General features: G+C 37.7%; 3 protein-coding genes across 8 annotated transcripts; 1 reads left to right on the top strand and 2 right to left on the bottom strand.

Annotated features, from left to right (window-relative positions):
• Positions 1 to 1,190: 1,190 nt before the first annotated feature.
• On the bottom strand, positions 1,191 to 2,101 carry LOC147499850 (protein FAR1-RELATED SEQUENCE 8-like). The gene is made up of 2 exons (XM_086563547.1): positions 1,766 to 2,101; positions 1,191 to 1,253 (listed from the first exon to the last, which is right to left on the bottom strand). Exons 1-2 carry the CDS (start codon positions 2,099 to 2,101, stop codon positions 1,191 to 1,193), a joined length of 399 nt encoding a protein of 132 aa, XP_086419673.1.
• A 1,816-nt stretch (positions 2,102 to 3,917) lies between these two features.
• LOC147499849 (uncharacterized) lies at positions 3,918 to 4,343 on the top strand. The gene has a single exon (XM_086563546.1). The coding sequence runs from the start codon at positions 3,918 to 3,920 to the stop codon at positions 4,341 to 4,343; it is 426 nt and encodes a 141-aa protein (XP_086419672.1).
• Positions 4,344 to 10,022: 5,679 nt separating this feature from the next.
• LOC147499848 (protein disulfide isomerase pTAC5, chloroplastic-like) lies at positions 10,023 to 13,684 on the bottom strand. Of its 6 annotated transcripts, XM_086561614.1 has the most exons (6): positions 13,151 to 13,320; positions 12,226 to 12,337; positions 11,964 to 12,056; positions 10,826 to 11,080; positions 10,514 to 10,551; positions 10,023 to 10,432 (listed from the first exon to the last, which is right to left on the bottom strand). In XM_086561614.1, the coding sequence occupies exons 2-6, from the start codon at positions 12,277 to 12,279 to the stop codon at positions 10,285 to 10,287; spliced, it is 588 nt and encodes a 195-aa protein (XP_086417740.1). In that variant the 5' UTR covers positions 12,280 to 12,337; positions 13,151 to 13,320; the 3' UTR covers positions 10,023 to 10,284. The 6 variants fall into 6 exon arrangements, with proteins under 6 accessions (XP_086417740.1, XP_086417739.1, XP_086417738.1 ...); XM_086561613.1 differs by having other exon boundaries at positions 12,226 to 13,684; XM_086561612.1 differs by lacking the exon at positions 12,226 to 12,337 and having other exon boundaries at positions 10,826 to 11,077; positions 13,183 to 13,598.
• Between the last annotated feature and the right edge of the window lie 10,805 nt (positions 13,685 to 24,489).

The raw sequence follows: 24,489 nt of genomic DNA, 5'->3' as shown, positions 1-24,489 counted from the left end.
AGGTAATGAGTTCGAGCTTAGTCATTTCGGATTATTCCTGTTTTTGTGGAGAGCGTACACCCATTCAAATTTCTTTCACAGACAAAAATTCAGGAAGGAAGTTTGTTGGATGTAAGAAATTTCCAAATGGGCATTGCGAGTTTTTCATATGGGTTGACAAAAAGATGAATCCAGGGGAAAAATATAGGGAGTTGTATATGAGGCATGAAGCACTGAAGCATATGCATGAAGCTTTGAGTGATCCAAAGGTGAATTCAGGGCAAAAATATCAGGATTTGTGTATGAGACATGAAGCACTGAAGCAAACGTATGAAACTTTGAGTGATGTGAACGTGGAACTGAAGAATTTGAACAATTTATTAAGAGATTCCATGGATGCTGAGAAAAGGCACAAGGTGGAGTTGTAAGAAAAATTTGATGAAATGGAGAAGAAGTATTTAGCTTGTAGGAAAGCATGTAGGAAACTGTTGATTTTTATCATTATTGTCGTTTTATAGTTGTTTCTTAAACAAAATTAGTTGCTCATGTTTTCTGTTGCTATGTAATCGTATTTTGGTATAATTGCAATTGTAGTTTGCTCAGGATTTCATATTTTGGTGTAATTGCAATTGGTGTAATGGTAATTGCAACTTTATTTACTTCCTGCTGAGAGTAGATTAAAGCCAGTTGATCCTATATGTTTTGCTGGTTGGTTTACATAAGGAAGTTGCTTGTTTGAAAGATAACAGATGGTCAGAGGGATTTGCTTGCTCTTAACATCTCAAACTCTCTAAATAACTTGTCTCACAGTCTGAAGTGAAGTTCAAGAGTGTGAATTTCTCTGTAAATGTCCAACGTACTCCCTTTAAACTCCCAATACTAATATTCCATTGCTAATAATAATCAATTACGGTGATTTGAAAACAAGTGTCTCTGTAGATTTGCTCAATAGTACATGATACTAAGGCCAAAAGAAGTGTAAAGGAAAAAAGCATGCATTAAGTAATCAAGGGTTGGGAACATAGGCCCTGTTACAACATTAGATTTTTATTGTAGCGACTCCTCAGTTCTCTCACTTATCCACTTAAATGAGAGTGATGTGCTAGTGGTATCTCTTAACATAGCATGAAACATGCATCTGACTAACTGGTCTTCAACAAAATCAAAGTAGCTAATAGCAGTCCCATCCCCCATGATCAGTTGTTCAAGGTTCATTTAAGGCTGCCACCACCACACACTGCCACGAAAAATGGGTGGTGTGCGATATCAAAAGGCTGCAAAGTCAGATATACAATTAAACTTAGAAGCTATAGAATCAGTCCATATATCAAAGATACTTCGTAGAAGCTATATTTACATTTAACAGATTACGTATTATTTTTCTCCGGACAATTTCTCGAGTCATGGTTAGCAATCTTTCCATATTTGTGATTCTTTCTTCCTAAATTGTTTAGGGCTATCTCTCTGGGGGATTCAAAATCAATAGCTGAAATAAAGATTTGAAAGTCAAAATAAACCGTAAAATAAAATAAATATTTATATCAAATTAAACACTGAATTAAACACTAAATTTATATCAAATTAAACATTCAAATAAAAAAGCATGTAACGTATTAACCGAAGGTATCGAAGGTTTTGTAACTGGAGGCTCTTCATCATCTGCGTCTCCTTCGTAGGAAGTTTCATTAAACTTTGAAATTACAATAGCCATTTCACCAATCTTTTCAATAAAATATGAATAACCCTCAAAAGTATGCGACGCATCGTAAGCCACTTGAGAAGCAACCTTGATACAATTAGCCACTCTTAAAGGTTCATGTGAGACATTCCCGACCACAAATCCAGTACCAAACTCCGCTCTATAAATATTTGACTTTTGCATCCACCGCGTCAATCTAAAATAGGTTGGAATCTCTTCAATGTTGTAACGAATAAAAACCTTCAAGATGTGACCACAAAGTAACCCCATAAACTGAAAATACTTGCATTCGCAGTCTGCCTCTAAGGTTCCGCTATCGAAATTCACTTTCCAAATGGACTTCTTCTGTGGGTCTTTGAACTTCAGCATGTAGCTTCCAGTTCCATTGTTGTCCATCTGTTGCCCATCAATTTTGTACTCCATCTTTGCCTTTTCTAGTTGCTCCTTAAATTTATTGAATATTGGGATCGTATAGACCTTCGCGGCATGCATAAGGAGGAAAGCATCGTTAAGCACAATCCGTGAACTATGCTCGGTGTGGTAATCATGATCTCTTTCTTTCCTAGCAAGCAAAGCCAAAGACTTCTCATTACCATACAAACTGCATAAGCGTAGTCATCGAATTGACAAACTGGTCATAATGAGCATTCATCGATTCACTTCGACCAGTCGTGTGCATACCAGCAAAAAAGGTGTCATTGAGATAAAAAGGAACCCATTTCTCCCGCATTGAATATATCTCTGTCAACCAAGGATTTTCAGACAACTCATACTTCTCAATAATTGTACAACATCTTCTCTCAAAATCAGCAATCCTATACAAAAAAGAAATATTGTTCTTCAACTCAGTTACCAATGTCTCAAATTTGGTAAAGGACATCGTATCTTGGAATTTCTACATAATATGCAAGAGACAGTAACGATGACGAGTACCAAGAAACATTTTAGCAATAGCTGCGGTCATCACTCTATCATGGTCATTGATGATTACAGTTGGCGCACGACCACCCATGGCTGCAAGCCAATCCTTAAACAGCCATATGAATGTATCTTCTGTCTCATCAAGCAACAATGCGCAACCAAACTGAATCGACTGATAATGATGGTTGACTCCATTAAAAGGGGCAAAAGGCATAGAATATACATGGGTACGATATGTGGTATCAAAAGTCACAACATCCCCGCAATAGTCATATTGGCATCGAGACCTCCCATCAACCCATAAAAAGTTCACCGCAGTCCCATTTTCATCTAAATCAATAACGTAGTAGAACCGGGGATCCTCGGCACTCTTCTGCATAAAATATTTCAGTACAGCAGTTGCATCACCTTCTTTAGGCATCTTTCTGGTCAAACCATAATGATGGTTCCAACAATCCTTTTGTGTAAACCCAACTTCCTCTCCATGAAAAATAGATGCCACTTTCCCAACAGGTAAACTGTTATCACTAAACATCTCGGTCAAGCACTTCGCTGCTTCAGGCATATGTTTGTTAGTTATCATGCAAATTCTCTTCGATGGGGTCACCAGACCGTGACTATGGTCATTCTGAGCAACACTGACCTCGTATATCTCTTCATGTATTTTTTTCTTAATACGAATTCTAGCTTGGCAACCACACCGGATAGTTGATGTATTCCTTAATCGGACTTGATCTCTCTTGTTAGAAACCCCTTCTCGTGAGCAAACCAGTAAACAACCACTAACCAAATCCACATGATTTTGTTTCTTATTCCTCATCCGAACACGAGTCTCAAATCCCTCTTGTTGACCATACTTTTTGTAGTAAGTCTTTGATTCGTCAACACTTGTAAAAGCCATTCCTATATAAGGAGCAGCTAATGTTTGCGTGCCTTGAACATGGGATTTAGTAGACGAAGACCCAACTACATCTTCTACGATATTGATTGCATTTTCTGATGTCTCTGTCTCCATTTCTATAAATCGAAAAAATTAAAAATATAAATAACTTAAACAGACAAAAATCCCAATGTACATAAACAATGTAAATAACTTAAATAGAAGAAAATCTCAATTAATGTCATAAAATGGTATTTTGAACTTTCTTTCTAATCATCCTAAAGAAAGTTTCTAGTTATCTCCTTAATAAACATGACATTGCAATATAAATAACAGTAACCGCATAAATAAACATGACAGAAAAAATGACATTGCAAAAATCATTTCTTTCCACAATAAACAAACTTACACACAAATGTATGAATTGTGGACCCTAGCATGTGGAACAAGGCAGCTTACTGTGGCCTGGTGTTCAAGATAGCCAGTTATGAGGACTCTTTATGGGTCAAATGGATAATTGAACATCATGTCCGGAAGCAACACTTCTGGACAATGGTGATCCCAGCGGACTGTTCATGGGTTTGGAGGAATGTCCTAAAGAACCGCAAAGCTGCCCAGAAGTTTGTTAGGCACCAGATAGCGAGAGGCGAGCAAACATATGTATGGCATGACCCATGGTGCCATGACACTCCGCTCATCTTTTGGGATGAAGCAGTACTACTGCTACAGGTCCCGCACTCTGCTTTGGTTAGTGATCTTATAGCCGATGGTAGGTGGAATCACATTGTTTTGAGCATGCTTGATAGTGTGCTGAAGAAGAAGATTGAAGGCACCGATATAAATCACATGCTACAGCAGGACTAGGTCATCTGGACACCGACTTCTACAGGTAGATTTACGATCAAATCAGCGTATATGGCCTTAAAGCAGCTCTGACCAAGAGTGAAATGGTATCGAGTGGTTTGGGGTAAGTTGGTTATACCGAAACACTCGTTTACTGGATGGCAGTTATTCTCGAATAGCTTACCAACCCAAGACCTACTGGTTAAGAAGAAAATAATCCACCACTCGATATGCGGATTCTGCAATGCTTCTAGGGAGCATTCCAAGCATCTCTTTTTCGATTGCCCGTATACAAAAGAGGTTTGGTCTAATGTTAAAGGTTGGCTGGGCTTAAACACGCAAGTGAAAGCATCGACTGCAGAGTGGTACAGCCTCTTCAGGATTTGTCGTTATGCCTCGCTTGAATCTGAAATTACTGGAGTAGTAACCTCTGCCACAATATATGCCATCTGGATAGAGAGGAACTTAAGGAAATTTCAGCGTAAGAGGCTTTCGAAGCGCAGCGGTATGTGCAAAGATCAAAGGCAGAGATGAAGACGTATCTACAAATAATGATGTCCGAAGCCCAAACGAAACGATGGCGACAAAGGTACTACGGGCGGGATCGGTATCCAAGTGCAATACACATTCAGCGTTCTGTGTGGTGCAAATGGTCCAAGCCGCAAACCGGGGGTTTTCTTGGTCAACACGGATGGGTCGGGCCTCAGCTAACGCTAATGGGTATGGTGGTGTTATTCGAGATGAGTTTGGCGCCCGTTAAACTAGCGTTCTGAGGGGAGCTCGACTAAAAGTTCGGTTATCACTCAAGAGTTGCTTGCAGTTGAATTTTGGAATGAAGGGAGCAATCCGGATAGGAGCGAGAAGGATTTGTGTATGTTCGGACTTCGAAGGAGCGAGTAGGATCTATTACTAGAACAGAGGAGCCGCTTTGGTACGCCTCAACATATTGGTCGCTATTGCCGGTTTGAAGATCCACTTTGAATGGGTGGACTTCAAGCATGTTTTCAGGGAATCAAATTGAGTTGCTGACTACTTCTCTAAATTAAGCAAGGAACATGAGGATTCAATTTTGTATTTCCTACCTCCTGTAGACTATGAACTCTCATAAATAGTAAAGGAGGATGCACAAGGGAAAATGTATTTGAGAACATGAGTTTTTTTCTTTAATACAGTCGAGGTGCTTTAACCTCTAAAAAAAAAAAAAAAAAAAACTTCAAAAGATCAAATCATATTACACCAAGCAAACTATAAGTACCCTCCGTTCTACATTCATATCACTACAGCACACGTGTCCACAACCCAGTCGTGATCTCCATCAAATTTCGTACCACATTGCCAAGACGTCAGAAGCGACCCGATTTCGTGTCGTCCCAAATCTCGATTCTGACCATATATGGAAGCAAATCATCTAGCGCAATCCTGGAGCTCAGTCATCGCACCAATCAAGGAGACATTAACTTTGTAACATCAGGAGTAATGGCAAATCATCAAGATAACACACAATGTGGATCTACACCTGATAACGGCCTAAAGCAAATAAGAAAAGTCAGCTCAAACATCTATAAGTAGAGAGAGATGAACTATGTAAGGCTTGATTCAAGTTTACCCCAAGAAGAGTGCAGCCATTCCCTGTCAAATAGAACATCAGGTCGTTCACCCCAAAACACCAAACCTTTACATTGGCGTCGACTGCCGATTCGTTTCTTTAAGAAAAGAACACACACTCTTTTCTCAAGCCCACAAAGTTGGTCAGAAAAACCACCATGGACCTATCACTTCAAGTTTTAGCATATCAAATGAAGACGCTCCAGGAGGCATTCATCACCTTGCAACAAGAAAACCAAACGATGCGCGAACAAACCACCTCCAATGCCAACAACGGCACTCCAGACGCGGTGGAGAACAACGCAGTCACAACCCTCACCACCACCACCAATCAAAGACTAGAGGACTTCGCCCAAAGGTTGGAGAAGTCAAACGACAAAACTAGCGCGATCCAGATCGCTCAGAAGATTCTCCAGACGTACAAGGCGTCACCATTCACTACTAAAATCAGGGACAAGCAGCCTCCCTCAGAATTTATCCAACCAAAGTTCCCGTTATACGACGGTAGCTCGTGTCCAGGCCAGCACGTAGCTCGTTTCACCCAGATCCTCACACTATACAGCGTTCCAGAGTACGACTACCTAAAGTGCAAACTCTTTCCAACCAGCTTGAAGGATGGAGCCTTAGAATGGTTCTACACGCTCACTTCTGATTCAATCAGCAACTTCGACAAGCTAGCTTAGACGTTCGCAGCAGAGTTCGTCCACAACAGGAAGAAACAAGTCGACCTGGACTCCTTGTTTCAACTCAAGCAAGCACATGGCGAGACGATCTGGGCTTTCCTAGGACATTTCAAGAAGGAACTCCTATCAATTGAGCTAGGCCTCAAAGACAGCTTTGCAACTTCCGCATTCACCAACGCCCTCCTAGACGACTCCGACCTAGCAGGGTCTCTAATGTGCAACAAGCCAAAACACTTAGATAACTTGTACCACAGAATTGACAAGTACATCAAGTACGAAGAGCGGATGGCCTAGCGCAAGGGCAAAGAAGTCCTCGCATTAAGCGACAAGCGAGGACCCAAAGAAAACAATCACTACTCAGGCAACAACAACAACAAGGGCTCCAGCTCCCACAAGCCCTCATACACCAAAAGGGAATTCTCCAACTTCTCCAGGACGCCAAGCCAGATCCTGAAGAAGATATATACAGCACCATACTTCAAGCCGAACATCAACAAAGTGATCGCCATACCAGAACGTCCATACTGCCATTTTCACAAACTCCACCACCATGATACAAATGAATGTTGGAGTCTCAAGCACTACCTCCAAGACTTAGTCGAAGAGGGCAAACTGAAAGAGTTCTTGCCAGAAAGCAACCTCAGGCATAAGCTGAATGCCAACAAACACAGAAGCAGGAGCCGGAGCCATGAACGACCTGCTAACAACAGGAGCAGGAGCAGAACGACCCAATGATCTAAATCTCCAGGTTGACCAAGGCACAACAGGAGACAACACTCCTCCGACCACGAAGAGGAAAAGGTAATCAACATGATTACAGACACCTCCAACGACAAAACCTCAGGTCGGGAAAAATGCAGAAAGGTAGGAGCACTTCAGGAAATCTACCATCTCTCCCACAAAGCTGAGGTGATCAATCCTACCAACCCTCAAACAACAACAACAATTTCATTCACCAAGGGAGATCAATCCTACCAACCCTCAAACTTAGTGAAGAAAAGAACAATGAACAAACAAATAGACGAAGATTGACATTTACCTGTAGAAAGGCAAGAAGTAATTTTATCAAATTATAATGAGGTGTCTTAGCTCAACACGCCTATAGAGAAGTGATTTTCGTTTTAATCACTATTGTTTAAAGAAATAGGTGTCTCACAGACACTGCCACGAAAAAGAAATAGTTGTTTTGAATTTTCGTTTGCTATTGTTCAAAAGCTTGGTTTGGAAAAGTTACTCATTTGAGAGTTTCTGGAGTGGAGAAGAAGAAGACCATTAAAGTTTGTCAAAAATTTCACGTTTTTTCGTTTTTTAGTTTCTGAAATAGTTCGAAATTTCAAAATTTTGCGTTTTTTATTAGAATTAGATGTGATCATCTCAGGATGAGATCTGAGGGACCAGGAGGGGTGTGAGAGTAGAGTGGTAGAATAAGAGTGTCACTATAGCCAAACCGATATATATATATATCTATATTATTTTTTATTTTTTTATTTTTTTTTATTCCACACTAAAGTTGAACCCCCCGTATATGCTTTCTGGTTGTTGCATATTTTCTCTTTGATGTTGCCATGTTTTTTTTTTTTTTTTTTTTTTTTACTGAGAATTTGAACTTCTTTTATTTGTACTGTCTAACTTCTAAGTATATATATTTTTTGTCTTGCAGGATTTTGAGGCACTTTCTGATTGTTTGTCCCAATTCTTGTTTCTTTCGGCTCAATCTTTAATAGTATTGAGCTTTATATGTTGAAGATTTTTGTCGATTTTAAAATGCTCAGTCTATGTGGAAGCTATCTTATTATACTCACACAAGGATATATAAGGCTTGATAGTTATTAGCCAATGATGTACAATGATATACAATTAGTTTGTTGTAGTGACTATTGGTTTGAAATATTAAATTTCCTAGCAGATCTGCATCCCTGTTGAATTTTACTCCCTGTTTGAATTTTACTCCCTATTAGTTGAATTGTGCTGCAGATTCAGTGGGTTAAATGAGGACTCAACTGGGTTAAGTTTGAGTCCTTTAGAAATATTTTATGGGCCTCAGTTGGGCCTCACCAGAAAGCTCTGCTGAGCCTGAATGTCCTGGTCAAATTTTTTTTTTTAAAAAAAAAAAAAAACTGAAACCCAAAAACCACGCCCCAGAAGTGTCTGTTCAAAAAACCAAGCTAACTTAGGAGTGGTTCTTTCTTAAAGTGGCTATTGTATTTTCCAAGGCAAAAGACGCTTACTAAAGCGTGGTTTAAAATTGAAGACATGCTTATAAACAGGTCACCATCCGTCACTTTTTGTGCGTGGTTTTTTAGGATAAAAGACGCACCGTACATGCCTTTCTTAGGTGATTCTGTTGTAGTGATATATATCATGTGCAACGCATATATTATGAAGTGAAAATTATAACAGTAGTGGTGGACGTGGATATAGAAAAAGAAGAATTCCCTCTACCAAGAAGGAACGTCTCATTAGAATCCATACCGTCTTTAGACTACTATAATGAACAAGCCAATATGAACATTTTCTATAATTGCACAAACATTAAGGGTTTTCCTTGTCTAGAGAACAACAACGACAACAACACCAATACCAGTAAACGTTCTTATGCTTTCGTTTGAGATAACATTCCAAACGGATTTAACTGGTACAGAAGCAGTGAGGAGAGCATGTAGGAACTGTTTGACACCTTCTACTTTGACGCCTAGCAGAGAACATGAGTGAGATATATTTTCTGCAATGGATATATAATCATCTTAAACCAGACTTTAATATAGAGGAATCCAGTGGGATGTTTCAAGAAGAAACGACCAAAAAGATGATCGTAGTGGCTCTTCAGTGCATACAAACAAACCCTACAAATCGGCCTTCAATGAGTAAGGTGGTAGACATGTTGGAAGGAAACAATGATGACTTGGTAATGCCGCCTCCAAATCCTTTTCTTGATCTCTCTTTACTATATATTTTCTTCTTTGTCGTTGTAAGAGTTGGTGTACCGCCAAACTTATCGAGACCAAATAAGTGGCAAAGATTATATCTACTATTTGTGTTTTCATAATACTATGTACATCAGTACATAACCTTAACGTTGTAGCACGAATTTGTGTAGTGTCTCGTGGTTCCCGTGTAAATTTGCGATCCAAGGTTGAATTCTAGACCTTGATTCTACAAGTCCTTGCACAACTTGCACATCTTGAAGCCCTCCCCGCGAACCCCACTCAAATACCATCATGAAGGCCCAGTAGTGACTTCATATGATTATTGTTCATCTCAACATCACTACTTCAATGACAAATTAGACTAATTTTTAGAAAGCAAAACTATAAATCTGTAGTTAAAAATAAAAACTGCCATTGTAAACTTTACTTGTAAGTATGTAACTGCAACTTCAAAGGATTCAATCTCATGAGTCATGACAAATCAATGAAAAAATTGGCTCATGAAACAAAGGAGGTATACAATAATCTTTCTTCTGGTGAGGTTCTGTCAAAGCCATTTCCCATTCTTGAAAACAAAATGGGGACATAACCATGCTTCAAAATAAGAGCATCTTTGGTGTGGGAATTATTGAAAAATACATCCATTTTCTCTATCCGAAATCTTATCGTAATGCATGGATTACTATTCCTATACCACCATAATTACTGTGACAAGGTAAGATGTCCTCATAATAACACCCATGTGAATTAACATATTAAAATCCAGCATGTATATACATGTTTGTAGTCATTAATCAGGCACGGAGTGTGTTTTCCCTTCACATACATCGCAAATGTTGTAGCCAAGGCCTTCACAATATGGACATTTTGTTCCCTCGTCAACACATTCCAGAAACTGCTAACACATTGAAAATGTGCCTGTGAGGCAAAATTATTTAGTGTACCAAATATATATTCATTTTGAAATACTACTCACCTGCGGCTCGATATTTGGTTCGCCAGTTCCATCACATTCTGAAACAGAATAATGACCATTATTAGCTTCAAGTTATAAGTTATAACCAAAGTCTGGTTTGGGAATCTGTATCTAGCTTCTTCCTCACTTATTAATATGTAAGATATAGTCAGTCTGATCACTAGTACAATCGATATGGATATTTATTCCAGAAGAGAGGGATAGTGCTATGAAAACATCAACATGCTGGCACAAAAATGCAAAGCTTACGGGGATATAATGCCTTTCGGCCTTAACGAGTCAAATTCTTGAGCAAATAGATAACAGACATACCTGTGCATAATACACGCCCCTCCGGCCCTCCCCACGACAAGCAATACACGTTGTTGTTGAAATCTCCACCTTGCTTGCTGAAACCTCTTTGTTTCTGCCCACAAGTCTAGATGAATCTTCCCACCGATTCTCTCCAAGAAGGAAGACATGGTGGTGAGATGCCTTAAATTCTGCAACTTCACTTTCCTTTATAACGTTCTGCTTTATCTCCAAGACTTCTGTCACAGAAGCAACTGAAGCTCCATTTGTACTCTCCTGGCAGAAAAAGAAAGCCTCTTCAATCGTGACATAGAAATTGAGCAATCAGCTTTAGTGCATAAGGGTTATTTATGTTATGTCAGTGAATACATCCGAATTACAAGCCAAAAGTAGATACTCAAAGCCATTGGATTCCATGAGACGTACATTAACATTTTCAGTAGTAGAAACAATTATGTTGTTCATGGGAAGAACTACGAAAATTTTCAATCAACTAGTTGGACTGACAAAAGGATTTCCTTCTGCTTTTACATCAGTGTCAAAAAACTATGTAAAATGTTGTTGCCCTAATGTTGTATTCAACGTCATTGCTGACTTAGCTGTATACGTTTCCAAAGCACACCATACAAATGGCCCCATCAAAACCATCTTAATCTTAGCAGGATGCATTGGTTGAGGGTCCTGAACTTCATACGTGAGGCAATGGGTTTGTACAAATCTTCACTTCTTGAGCATCAAAGTATAGTAGTTCTTGTTTGCTGCAAAACGAGTGCAGGTTTTGGGTGTTCCAAGGGTTACTATTCACTAAAAAAGACTTCAAAATGGACAATTCATGTCGCATTTATACATATCTGTATGTGAAGTTATGTTTCCTCTTAAACTATCCGTTGAAAGATTAGGCTATTCTTGTTTTCTACTTACTATCTTAAAACCTCCAATAATATCTTGAAAGGTAAAAGAGACATATATGGAGATACTTTGCTATATTGCAGTGGAACAGGTACTAATAAACGACATTCCAACAGTATAGGTAATAGTATCCAACAGTAGGCAGCAAGACATTGTAGGCCAACTATCTAACAAACCATGAAAATGCCATTAACAAGGTTTCCACAATAGATTAACTAAACAAACCTTTCCAACTCTGATCTGCACTTACATGAAAGTTAGGATCAACTGCTCCTTGCTCCATAAATAACTTTTCCAAGAGTTCAGCTGTCATAATTCCATCCTCACAAGTACCTAATGAGGTCTGTCATTGTTTTCGAAGTAGTTAAGTTACATATTGGTTACTAATATCATTCCATTTTCATTTTTTCATTTGTCCTTTTTTTTTTCTTTTGTGAAAAATAGGATTGAGTTCCCACCATTTTGATTTTATAAAGAAAAATGACAGAGCAAGCAACAAATACACCACTCACTTGCCAAGTTTTTACAGCACGTTCAGTCCCACTTGAGAAGCTAGAAAACTCCATATCTTCCTCACCTGAATAAAATCCTAGGTTTTTAATGCTTCCTATCACGATCACACCCCTATTAGAATCCAAATTTTACTTCAGAGATTTAGGTTTGAACACTTTCAACTCATAGGTGAGAAACCAAAGAAATTCATGTTACCACCATAACAAACTTGGGTTACTCCTGTCGAGTATACACCCATTACTATGACATTTTAACTCTATCCTAACTGAGATGCCATCCGGTACAAAGTGTAAGCACAGACAATTAAGGATATTTGTTTTATACATATTGTCAAGCGCATTTTCCCTCTTGCATAGTTGGTCACAATCAAGTTCTTGTCCAAAAAAACGTCTCCAACTTTTCATCCTCACGATTTACATTATATGAGACCCCTTCTGACTGGTTCAAATAGTAAAATGCGCTAAGCATCACCTTTACATCTAATATCCTAAATCCTTCGATAGTGAGCAATGCTTTTAAATAGCTGGCTATAAGACGATATGTGATTATGAAAGTTTCAGCTAGTTCGATACTTTCTACATATAAAATAGGCAAAAAAAAGTTTATAAGCAGCTACAGAGATCTGACTACTGCAGAAGTGCAGAGCACCAGGTAACTAGTAATAACACTATGGTCACAAAGCATCATGTCAATCTGTCTTGACTAGCCTCATTTCTGTGGTTATGTTAATTGTCCTTAGATTTTTATTCATAACTGCATGCTACATTCCAATGTACTTCTCATCTATAGCAAAATTCGCTCATGAAACTGTCACGAAATTTTGTTTCATCTGTAACAATTCTTATAAGTGTCATCAACAATCTATATGAAATTATTCAATTCAAATTATATATATAAAAAATAAAACCAATCAACCAAACTCGCCTTGAAATTTCTTAGCGGAAATGCAAGCAGACCTGCATTGCATGAACCTTCACGCCTTCCGAGCCTTTCCTCAGACACGAAACCCTCTTATTCTTCGTCTTTTTCATCTCTTCATTTACGCCGCTATCGAAAGCCCTCATTTCCTTCACTTCCTCCTTCTCTAGCTCCAACATCATTGGAATAGGACCTGACCAACTTTCTGAAATCAAATTCTTATTCACAGTACTCAAATCCACTTCCTTTAAAACCTTAAGAATGACGTTGATTAATTAGCATTGGAGTTAGATAAACCCACGTGAGGATTAGTAAACTTTACTAATGAAGATGTAATTCAATTGCTTAAAATTTAACAAGTTTGATTTTTACTTCAATTACAAAATAGCTAGAAGTAGAAAACAAACTAGAGGTTAAACAAGCGCTCTAGAGATAGGGTACTAATTTACTCTCTCATGCTAGTATAATCTCTTTAGAGATTTAGAAATTCTACTAGGGATCAAAGTTTAATTTTTCACTTTGATTTGTCTATGAATCAAAGTGAATATGAAAACTAACAATTGAAATATTTATTTCATTAGTAGTTTGAATCACATAGTAAATCAATTCTCCACACTTCTCTCTCTCTTCTATCTTCTTTAGTAATTTTAGAATAAATTTGTCATTAGTAACTTCTGTAACTTGTAATTAAAAGAAGTGTAGTGTAATGTAATATTGTCTTCTCATAAAAACCCTTCTCACACTAATCCCCTATAGTTGTTCTAGCACCTTGGTAATAATTGTTCTAATTTTTTAGGCATGAGTACGAATTCTTGCTCAAGCTATATATACATCAAATAATTTTTTGAGCAAGGTATTGACTTAAGTGTGATTGACTGTCGTGAGTGATTACCAACTCATGATACAAAATTAACTCTTATCAAGAGGTAAGCTCTCAACCTCCTCAAATCCCTTATAAGAGGATACCTTGTATGTTTTAAGCATGCTTACATGATTGTTTGATTTTAATTTTCGCATTGTCTTTAAATTCACGTATAGAGCTAAACCCAAGCCAAATAACAACCATTGGGAAGTCATTACCCAATGTAGATAAACGGACGTTGCTTGTTACTTGAGGCCCGCATTTAACAAACAAATTGAAATCATCAACTAGAGCCTAAAGTAGTCACGCTCTTCCAGAAAAGGACAAAAATATAGTCACCAGGATTTAGAGTAATTAACTACCAGATTCCAGTGTAACCAACGACCTTCCTCACTCCCCTCCCCCAGATTCACCGTGAGTGAGTTTCTTAATAGCATACCACTTGGTGAAGTAATTACTTACTCTTCTGTCCTCAAATCCCTTATAAGAGGATACCTTGTATGTTTTAAGCATGCTTACATGATTGTTTGATTTTAATTTTCGCATTGTCTTTAAATTCACGTATAGAGCTAAACCCAAGCCAAATAACAACCATTGGGAAGTCATTACCCAATGTAGATAAACGGACGTTGCTTGTTACTTGAGGCCCAGACGAACAAACAAATTGAAATCATCAACTAGAGCCTAAAGTAGTCACGCTCCTCCAGAAAAGGACAAAAATATAGTCACCAGGATTTAGAGTAATTAACTACCAGATTCCAGTGTAACCAACGACCTTCCTCACTCCCCTCCCCCAGATTCACCGTGAGTGAGTTTCTTAATAGCATACCACTTGGTGAAGTAATTACTTACTCTTCTGAGCCGTGTAGTAGGTCCCTCATAGTTTCGTGTCCAATTATTCGTTTGAACAGGGCATAGTAATCTATAGACCAAGCAAACATTTTCAAAACTTTATATTACAAAAACAAATTTTGATTGTTTGAGCATCCATTGCATCGTTTGCACATTTTTAGGTAGTTTTGCTAGTCTTGCTAAAGTGTATGATACTGCGTTAAGGCACTACAAGATTTAGCGAGCATAAACCTTATTCGTGTAGGAGAGCACGTCGTCCTAGACAATCTCCTATTTCTCGTCCCCCATTTTCTAAGATGGCTGACGAAGTCGTGCAAGTTGAAGAGCCTCTCTCCAACTTCTACACACCGTTACAAGATGGACCTCCATCTTGTCAACGACTCACACCGCTCACAAACGATTTTCGCATTCCACCAAACATGTTCAATCTTCTACCCATTTTCCATGGGTTTGAACACGAGTTAGCGTACGAACATTTACGCTGGATACATGAAATATGCAATACTTTCCACCATCCGGGCGTCACTGATGATCAAGTGAAGCTACGAGTGTTTCCTTTCACTCTAGCTGGTAAAAGTCACACATAGCTTCTTTCTCAGAAGCCCGATTCTTTCGATACATAGGAAAATGTTGTGTTCTCCTTCATGAAGAACTATTTTCCACTGAAGAAAACAGAAAAGATAAAAAGCAAGATATAGTTCTTCAGACAGAGTCCGAGTAAGACATTCTCCGAAGCATGGGATAGATTCTCTGACTTACTCCATTCATGTCCTCACCATAAACTAGAAAAATCCACTCTTGTCTAATGTTTATTCAAAGGTCTTCTCTAAGAACACAAAGTAACCCTCGACTTCATGAGTAATGACAACTTTTTGGATAGAGGTACAACCGAAGCTTTAACCTTTCTTGAAAACTAAACTGAAAATAGTACTCATTAGGGCGACATAAACAATTCCAGAACAACCCAACCCAGTACATCTAAGGCTAGTGGTATTTTTAAGGTGAAATCTGATCCAAAAATCAAAAACTTGAATTGAATCCCTCACAAAAAAGATAGATGCCCTCACAACCAAACAAAAAGACCAAACTTCTCATCCTATCATGAATATAAATACCTCAATTATCAGCTCCCAAATGTGCATTTTATTACCCTTATATTACTGTATTATAGCATTTTTATGCATAATGAAAATACAACTCATAGTTTTTATTGCCTTTTTTAGGTTACAGAGCAATTTAGACCACTTATCTTAAAAGCTGCATCTTAGCACCAAAAGGAGTTTTAATTATGTTTATTATGAAGACCCATAGCTGCTATAAAAAAGTGTTGAAAAAGTCAATGTCAAAGTCAAAGTTAAAGGTCAAAGGTCAAGGACTCCAACCCAAATAGCTGAAAGTTAAGTCCTTAAATCAGAAGACCAATGATAGATGTCTTTGACACAAAAGAAGGCTTTCTCTAAAACCTAGCTTGATTAAGAAGAAAGGATAAAGCAAAAGGAAAAAGCATAAAGCAAACTTGGTGAGGTGTCTCAAATGTAATGGAGAATGGCAAATCAGTCATTTGCATAAAGTAGGGGTATAAGAACTAAAAGTTAGGGAGAGAGAATGCACCTGGACTTATTCTAGTGTCATGTAGGATTTAATTTATAGTTTTTTTTTTCATCCAAGTCATTTACTTTATTGTTCTTCATTTTCAATATTGTTATTTGCTTTTGTTATTCAATCAATCTATCATTTCATTTCTTGTTGTTCTTCTTTCAATCAATCATTGCATTTCATTTCTTTCAAGTTTATGTTCTTTCAATCATTAAAACAACTTAAGCTTTTTTTTTTCAATGTTCTTCATAAACTAGTAAACCAACACAAGTCCTAAACTAAAGAAAACTACCTTTTTTTCTTCTAAAACTCCCATCATTCAAGCTCCAAACAATTTATGGTGAACCACATCAACAACTTTGAAATATTCATCACTAATACTACTTCAAATGGCGCCGCCGTCATGGATTGGAGGAGCAAGGTTGCTTGGTTGAGCATCTATGGAGGGAAGCATCACTCTCACCTTTTCACTTCTTATTTTTCTAATTTTTGTTGATTTATTTCGTTATTTTTCATTACTGGCTTATTTTTTTTGCAAATCCAGGTTCGAGATCAACATGCTAGAGAGGAGCTGAAGCTGCAGCTGAAAAATGACCGGATTTGGCTGGAACCCGACGGGGGACTGCCCCCTAGCCGGAGCGCGACCGCGAGGCCACCTCCACACAGTGTTATCTGATTTTTTTCACAGTTCAGTTATTTTTCGTGCGTGGTTGTACTGTGAAACCTAGATTTTGTAATAGAGTAGTATAAGTCAGTAGACTTGTTTATAATAGATAGAGACAAAAAGAAAAAGAAAAAGAAAACGAAAAAACAAAGAAAAAAAATAGTTTTGATTGATTATGTAGATGAATATGAGTTGAAACTTGGTTGAAGTTGTAAACTTACCAATAGATTAGAGTTTTCATTATCTTGGGAAGTTCAAATGTGCGAGGCAAGTCGTGAATCATCGCTCACACACTTTGAATCAACTTGGTAATCAACACTTTAAGTCCGTTTAGCTCTAGTTAATCTAGATAATCTATCTAAACTAGTTAATCTATTAGATTAGTATTAGTGTTAGTTTACTTTTATGTTTTGGGCCCTTGAAGGCAAAATTGTTTAATTATCAAAAACCCAGACTGTGGACTTTTTAAGTGGACCTTTTTTGTAATATAAAATAGGAAAAAGCTCAAATGGTTGGGGCTGATTCTCAGATCATGCGCCAACCAACGTCGTCTTCTCCTCAAGCAACGCGTAAGCACGGCTTGAGAGGTAAATTCTAAACCTCCTCGAAGCCCATATAAGAGGATACCTTGTATGTTCAAGCTTGCTTACGTGATTTTGAAATTTAATTTCCGCATTGCAATTTACATTCACGCATAAGGCTGAACCCGAGCCACATAACAACCATTGGGAAATCATTCCCCAATGTAGATAAATTAGATGATGCTTGATTCTTGAAGCTTTAGACCAAACAACTAAATTAAAATCAATCAACTAGGGCCTAAAGTAGTTACGATCCTCCATAAAAAGACAAAAATATAGCCACGAGGATTTAGAGTAATCAGTTACCAGATTCCGGTGGACCAATTACCTTCCTCACTCTCCTCCCCCAGATTCATTGCGAGTGAGATTCTTGGTAGCACACCACTTGGTGAAGTGACTACTGAAGTTGTGATAGAGGTTTGTATCTTCAAAAGATTGTAAGAAGTGAGGTTCATCCTAGATTGTTTAGAGTTTGAATGGTTGGGAGTTGAAGAAACGAAGGTAAGATCTTATTTAGGACAAGTTTTGGTTCTAAGTAATGAAGAACATTGAAAACTAAAGTAGTTTTGAAGATTGACAAGACATAAACTTGAAAGCAAATATAAAGAAATGATTGATTGAAGAAATAACACAAAGAAATAAGATTGATTGATTGATTGAAATGTAAAAAACAAGAACAAGATTATTGAATTGAAAAACAAGAAAGTAAATGACTTAATTGAAAAACTATACAAGAAAATAAATCCTACATGACACTAGATTAAGTCTAGGTGCATTCTCTACTCCTACAAATCAAATGGTTTGGACCCTAAATGCAATGGATGCATTCTCTCTCATTCACTTTTAGATTATATACCCCTACTTTTTACCTTTTACTAATTTGCCCTTCTCCATTACTTTTGAGACACCTCATACTCCACTTTATGCTTTTGTTTTTCCTTTAGCTTTTTGATTTCTTCTTGACCAAGATAGGTTTTAGAGAATGCCATATTTTGAGATAAGGGCCTCCATCTCTGGTCTTCTAAGTTGAGGGCTTTGACCTTTGACTTTGACATTTGACTTTGACTGTTGACTTTAACTTTTTAGCACTTTTTCATAGCAGCTTCTGGTCTTCATAATAAGCATAATTAAGGTTCCTTTTGGTGCTAAGATGCAGCTTTTATGATAAGTGGTCTGAATTTCTCTGTAACCTGAAAAAGGCAATAAAAGCTATGAGTTGTCTTTCATGAAGTGTAAGAAGGGCTGTAATACAGCAATATAAGGGTAATAAAATACACATTTGGGAGCTAATCACCACCCCCAAATAGCATCTTGCTTGTCCTCAAGCAAGGATGAGAGAAAAAAACTAATTTTATCACAAATGAGTGATTTATTATAAGTTATAATAATCTCATTTCGCAGAGTGCGATTGCATTGACCATATGCAACAAGGCCTTAAACTACTAGAAATTTCCTAGTGGACGGACTTTAAGCCTCGTGAGAGTTTTTCAGTGAAGGTACTCACAAACTTCTTCTATTTAATACAAAGGGTCTTGTTTCCTTATTTCTTCTCAGAAGTCCATACATCTCATTAGTGGGGAACAAAGACAAGCTCTTTTGAACTTAGAATAACATATATACAATAATTTAATCATCTAAAGATAAATGTGCAAAACATGAGCAATGAAATGCAAAAGCAAAGTTATTTCCGAGACTTTTGGAGAGCGTCCTTAAGGTGGGTTCTCACAGGGGTGTGTTACAATCACAACTCTCTGATAGATTCACTCATGGTTCATTCTCTCAAGTGCAACGGGCACTTATATTCCTCGCATACTCAAATGACGTCCAAAGAAACCGGGGTCGATTGATCACACTTGCCACTTACTATCACACCATCCTATCCCTAATCGAGCTAGAGGTCTTTTATTAAGAGTTACAGGGATATGGTGATGGTTTAGAAAGAAAAGGGAAGGGAAAAACAAAATCTGATAAGTTGGGAAACTGGGTCTTTAAGATACTTGTAATCAGAGAAGAACCTCATTTTGTTCTTTTGCTTCTGAATTAGGATACATTCTTTTAGCCCTTTGGCTTTGTGACTCCATATGATTTTGAATTTTTGGGAGTTCTAACTTTGCTTTTGTTTCTTTTTGTTTTTGATATCGTCTCCTTTTGATTTTGACTTTTTGCGAGATTCGGTTTTTGACTCCTTTGTTTTTTTTGGAGTTTTTGGTTTTTTGTGGGTATTTTTTTTCTTTTCTTCTCTTTCTTTTTCTTTTTTTTTTCGAAGAAAATAACTGTTCTGTTTTTGTACAAGGTCTTCTCTTCTCTTTTTTATATATCCATGTAGTTCTCAACTTGTTAGCTGGGTAAGCTTTTTATTGTGTGTTGTAACAGGTTAGGAATTTTTGGTGAAGAATAAAAAGACTTTTAGAAAAGGATGAAGGCTCAAGAGGGGTAACTAGAGGAAAACTATCTTTTTAGATTTTTAATGTTTATTTGGCTATATCAATCTAAAAAGGTCCTAAATTCTCTTTTAGGATATGGCGTGATGATCAAGCAAGTGGACGTGTGGTCTTTCTATCCGGGCGTCTTTTGTGTCATCACTCAATAACCATTCAGATGAGGCTTTTGGCTATATTCTCATAGGATATGGAACTTAATTGTTCTAACGTTGGCTTCGGAAACTCACTGCTATATACAAATATATGTTGATGCATGTCATTCATGAAAAGATGCAGAAACTATTGTATGTATATCAGTCTAAGTACGAAGAACAAATCCTTACTCTATTGCTATAATAAAACTTTGAAACTTTTTATTCATCATAGAAAAAGGAAACAAGACTTTTCAATATTAAACATAAAAATATTTTTGGTCTTTTTCGAAATTAACTATTATATCTACTGTAACGCCCGTATTTTTAAAATACATATTTATTTATTAATTAATTAATTTAATTATTTATTTTTAATTCGCTGGATCGGATTTGGGATACGCGGGCCTGGTTTCTGGGCCCGAGTCTGTGTTGGGCTTGGGTTTCAGACCCAAGTATATAAACACATTGTTCTAGAGAATAGGGTTTTTAAGATAATAAAAATAATGAAAATGGAGGCAGAGCTAGAAGCTCGTTTGCTGGAGGGTGGAGCGCGACGATTCGGGCTAGGAGGATTCGTCGAGCTGTTAATAAAGGTGAGTAGCTATTTTTGCTATTTCACCGGATTTATAATTTTTCGAGTATCGGTGTATACTGCCTAAGATCTCTGCTGATTGATACTGTTCATTATCCGTTTTATTCGACGTTGTGCGTGTTGTATTTATTAAACTTTGTTAAATATCGGATTTTTATAAAAACTGATGAAGCTTTGGAAGCTTGAAGCTCGACAGAGCGTTAATGGCGGCGTGAGCTTTGAACTTAAATACTGTTGTAGTTGTTGCTTTGAACTTTTGATTTGTCGATCCATTTTTAGTGAACTGTCGAAGCTTCGAGAAGCCCTCAATGGCGTCGCCCAGCCAAAGAAAACGGAATCGTCCCGTTCTTTTTTTTGTTTAAACTATGTTTTTGTGATGTTCAACTGTTGTGTTGTGTTATAGGATTGATTGATGATTTGGAGAGTTGGGAGGGGGCTGTTGGAGCTTGGAGAAATCTTGAGCCATCGTTAATGGCATTTCTGCCATTACTGTGATACTGGGGTGGGGCGATTTTTGTAGGTTGAACTGTTTTGGTTGGGTTGTTGAATGTTGTGTTGGTTGTCGATTGAAGGGGTTGTGTTTGAGTGTGTGGGGACTGTTGAAAGATGGCGGAAGCCATTAATGGCGGCAGTAAAATTTCTAGATCTAGTTTTGGGTGAGGTTTGGATTTAACAATTTGGGGTTTTCGCTTTCATTAATGTTGTTTGTTTTTGTATGGGGATCAAAACCGACTTGATGAAATGGGAGATGGTGGTGGCCGTAAATTTGGGCTGCTGGTGGTGGAGGAGAACTGTTGGAGAAGATGACGATTTGGGCTTGGGCCTGGGTCGGTTTCTTTGGGCCTAAACCTTTTGTTTGGTTGGGCCAAAATTCTAATTTTATGTGGGCCGGATTCTATTTTAGATGGTTGGGCTTTAGTTCTAGTTCTTGGGCCCTAGCTTGTTTTGTTCGGGGCCAGACTAATTTGGCTTAGCCTATGGGCCAGTTCTTCAGTTGATGTTGGGCCCGGTTTTGTTTAAATTTGTGGACCAGTTCAATTTAAGTGTTTGGGGCCAAATTTCTAATATTGTTTGGGGCCAGTCCATAGGACTTAAAATAGAGATCCAAATGGGTTTTTCAACGTTTAGACTTTCGGGTTCTAAGGTTTGGGCTCAGCTAGTTGGGTCCGAACCGTTTTCGTAGTCATGAGCCCATGAGCCATGCACCTTGACCTTAGCCATGAACCATGGCTATGACCACGCACCTGTTGAACATAGAAACGATAGTTTGGCTTTGACAATGACAGTTTGACTTTGACCATGACGTGTTGACTTTGACCGTTGACCGTTGACTTTGACCATTGACCGTTGACTGTGGAATGTTGACTTTTCCAGTTTTTCTCATATTTGATTTTATGGACTATTATAATAATAAAATGTTGTCGAACATTATATAACGTTGTTTGTCATTATCTAATTAAGATTTGACGTGAGTAGTGTGTAAAACATATATATAGGCTTTGATTGTGGACTGTGGACTGTTTAATTGTGCTACATTTTATGTTGTAAATTGTATGGACAAATCCAATGCTAAAATGCTGTGGAAGCTTGTATAAATTTGGTGGTCATTATCTAATTAAGATTTGACGTTGATATTGTGACATTATATAATATGTTGGGATATATATATATATATATTGAATGCAATAGTTTTGGAGAAATAAATGTATAAACGCTCCATTATTTTATATGTGAGATGCTACTATGAGGTAGTATAGTATTGGTGAATATTTGCCCACGGGAGTGTGGCGTAGTGCAATAATATATTGGCACGTGAAAGAATGAAAGTGGTTATGAGATATAATTGAGATATTTCTAAATATTGTGGCTTAGTGCAATAATGTATTTGACATGCACGTGATATAATGGATTTATTATGAGTTATTAATGTATGACACCTGAATAAATTACGTAACGAAAATCCTAGAACCTGACTACCACAACTCATATGATCTGCCCTGTGTGGGCGTGTGCTATTTGATTGGCCCTTCTAGCGTTTCAGTGAAAGCTGAATGGCCTTCGGGCGTAAGTAATGTGATTGGCCCTTCTGGCATTTCAGTGAAAACTGAATGGCCTTCGGGCGTAAGTAATGTGATTGGCCCTTCTGGCGTTTCAGTAAAGCTGAATGGCCCTTCTGGCGTAGCCGAATAGTGGCTTGATTATTCCGTTCGCAAAATAGAACAAGACACGCGATATTTTATGCCGAATAGTGGCATTACTTACATAATGGCTTCCGTGTGAGGATTTACTTGGTGTGCGGCATCCCGCTCAGGGTGGTTACGCACGAAGTGGTTCATCATGTAAGGGGAGGCATGTGGATGTACATGTTCGGCGTTGGGTAGCGATTGTGGTAGCCAGGGAAACTAGGTAAGACATAGATACGACGTGATTTTAGGGACACGCAAAGAATGCCTGAATTAATCTAATTATGGTAATATGTTGGTTATTTGTTTAGTTGAACCTAAGGCGCCTCGATGGAGGAACTACATGCCTTATTTATTAGGCTAAATCTATGGTGCGCAGGTCGTATGGTATGCCATCCGATCTGGGCCACTCATACCAAGGGGTGCGTGTGTATTGCATGGCAAAAGTACTAATCCAAAGGCCCACATTACCTGCGACGATACATCTCGCGCACTGAAGTAGTGCTCTATTTATTATGCGTATAGGTTGTTGTGTGGTTAGTGGAAAGTTAAGGCGCCTCAGTGGATGAACTACCTGCCATACTTATTGTACTTAAGAATGTTATATTAGTCGTTGAAAGTTAAGGCACCTCGGTGGAGGAACTAACTACCGTATGGTTTGTGTATATATTGGTATAAGTATATGTTGTATTTTAGGGCTACTCACACCAGCATTTTTATAATGCTGACCCGATTTGCATGTTTGCTTATCGGGTGTGTTCATTAACTGAACACAGTTGATAAGTCTTGACAGGTTTAGTGTTGAAGAAGATTGGTTGCTGCTTGTGGTTGGCGTTAGCGTCACTTTTCAGGATATGTTTTGTTTTCCCTTGAGGTGATATAGAGTTTCCGTTGAGACAAAGTTATTTGTATTTTCATTTGTAAATTTTTGTAATGAAGAGGACTTTTGTTTAAGTTAAAATTTTTATTGGTTTTTAATTATCCGCATATAAAAACTGTTTATGGGTTTTTGGAAGTTGAGAGTGCGTCACACCTCGGAGATCGAAGAGTCGGGAACAAATAATGTTTTTCCGAATTCTGTTGAAATTCTGGCTGTGACATCTACTATATAAAAAATGCATAGTTTTTACAAAATGTTACTATATCACCCCCAATTAGAACTATGCTTTGTTCTCAAAGTATGAAGAGATATGGAAAGAGATTACCATAGAAATATGAGAAAAAACAACGATACACCTGTATTCTGTTATTCATGATGAAAATATGTCACCCCCAAATAAGTTTGGGGCGGCGTGGGTTGTTTGATATAGAACGAGAAATACACGGTTTATTATACTAAGGATAATTATTCTACTATGAAATCTTTTTAGATTTTTGTATTTTTGAAAACATATATAATACAAAAGATCTAACATGCATGCATGATTATGATTACACTAA

The sequence above is a fragment of the Coptis chinensis genome, chromosome 5, assembly GCF_015680905.1.
Source record: "Coptis chinensis isolate HL-2020 chromosome 5, ASM1568090v1, whole genome shotgun sequence".
Lineage (NCBI taxonomy): Eukaryota > Viridiplantae > Streptophyta > Magnoliopsida > Ranunculales > Ranunculaceae > Coptis > Coptis chinensis.
This window is presented reverse-complemented; position numbering and strand designations above follow the sequence as displayed.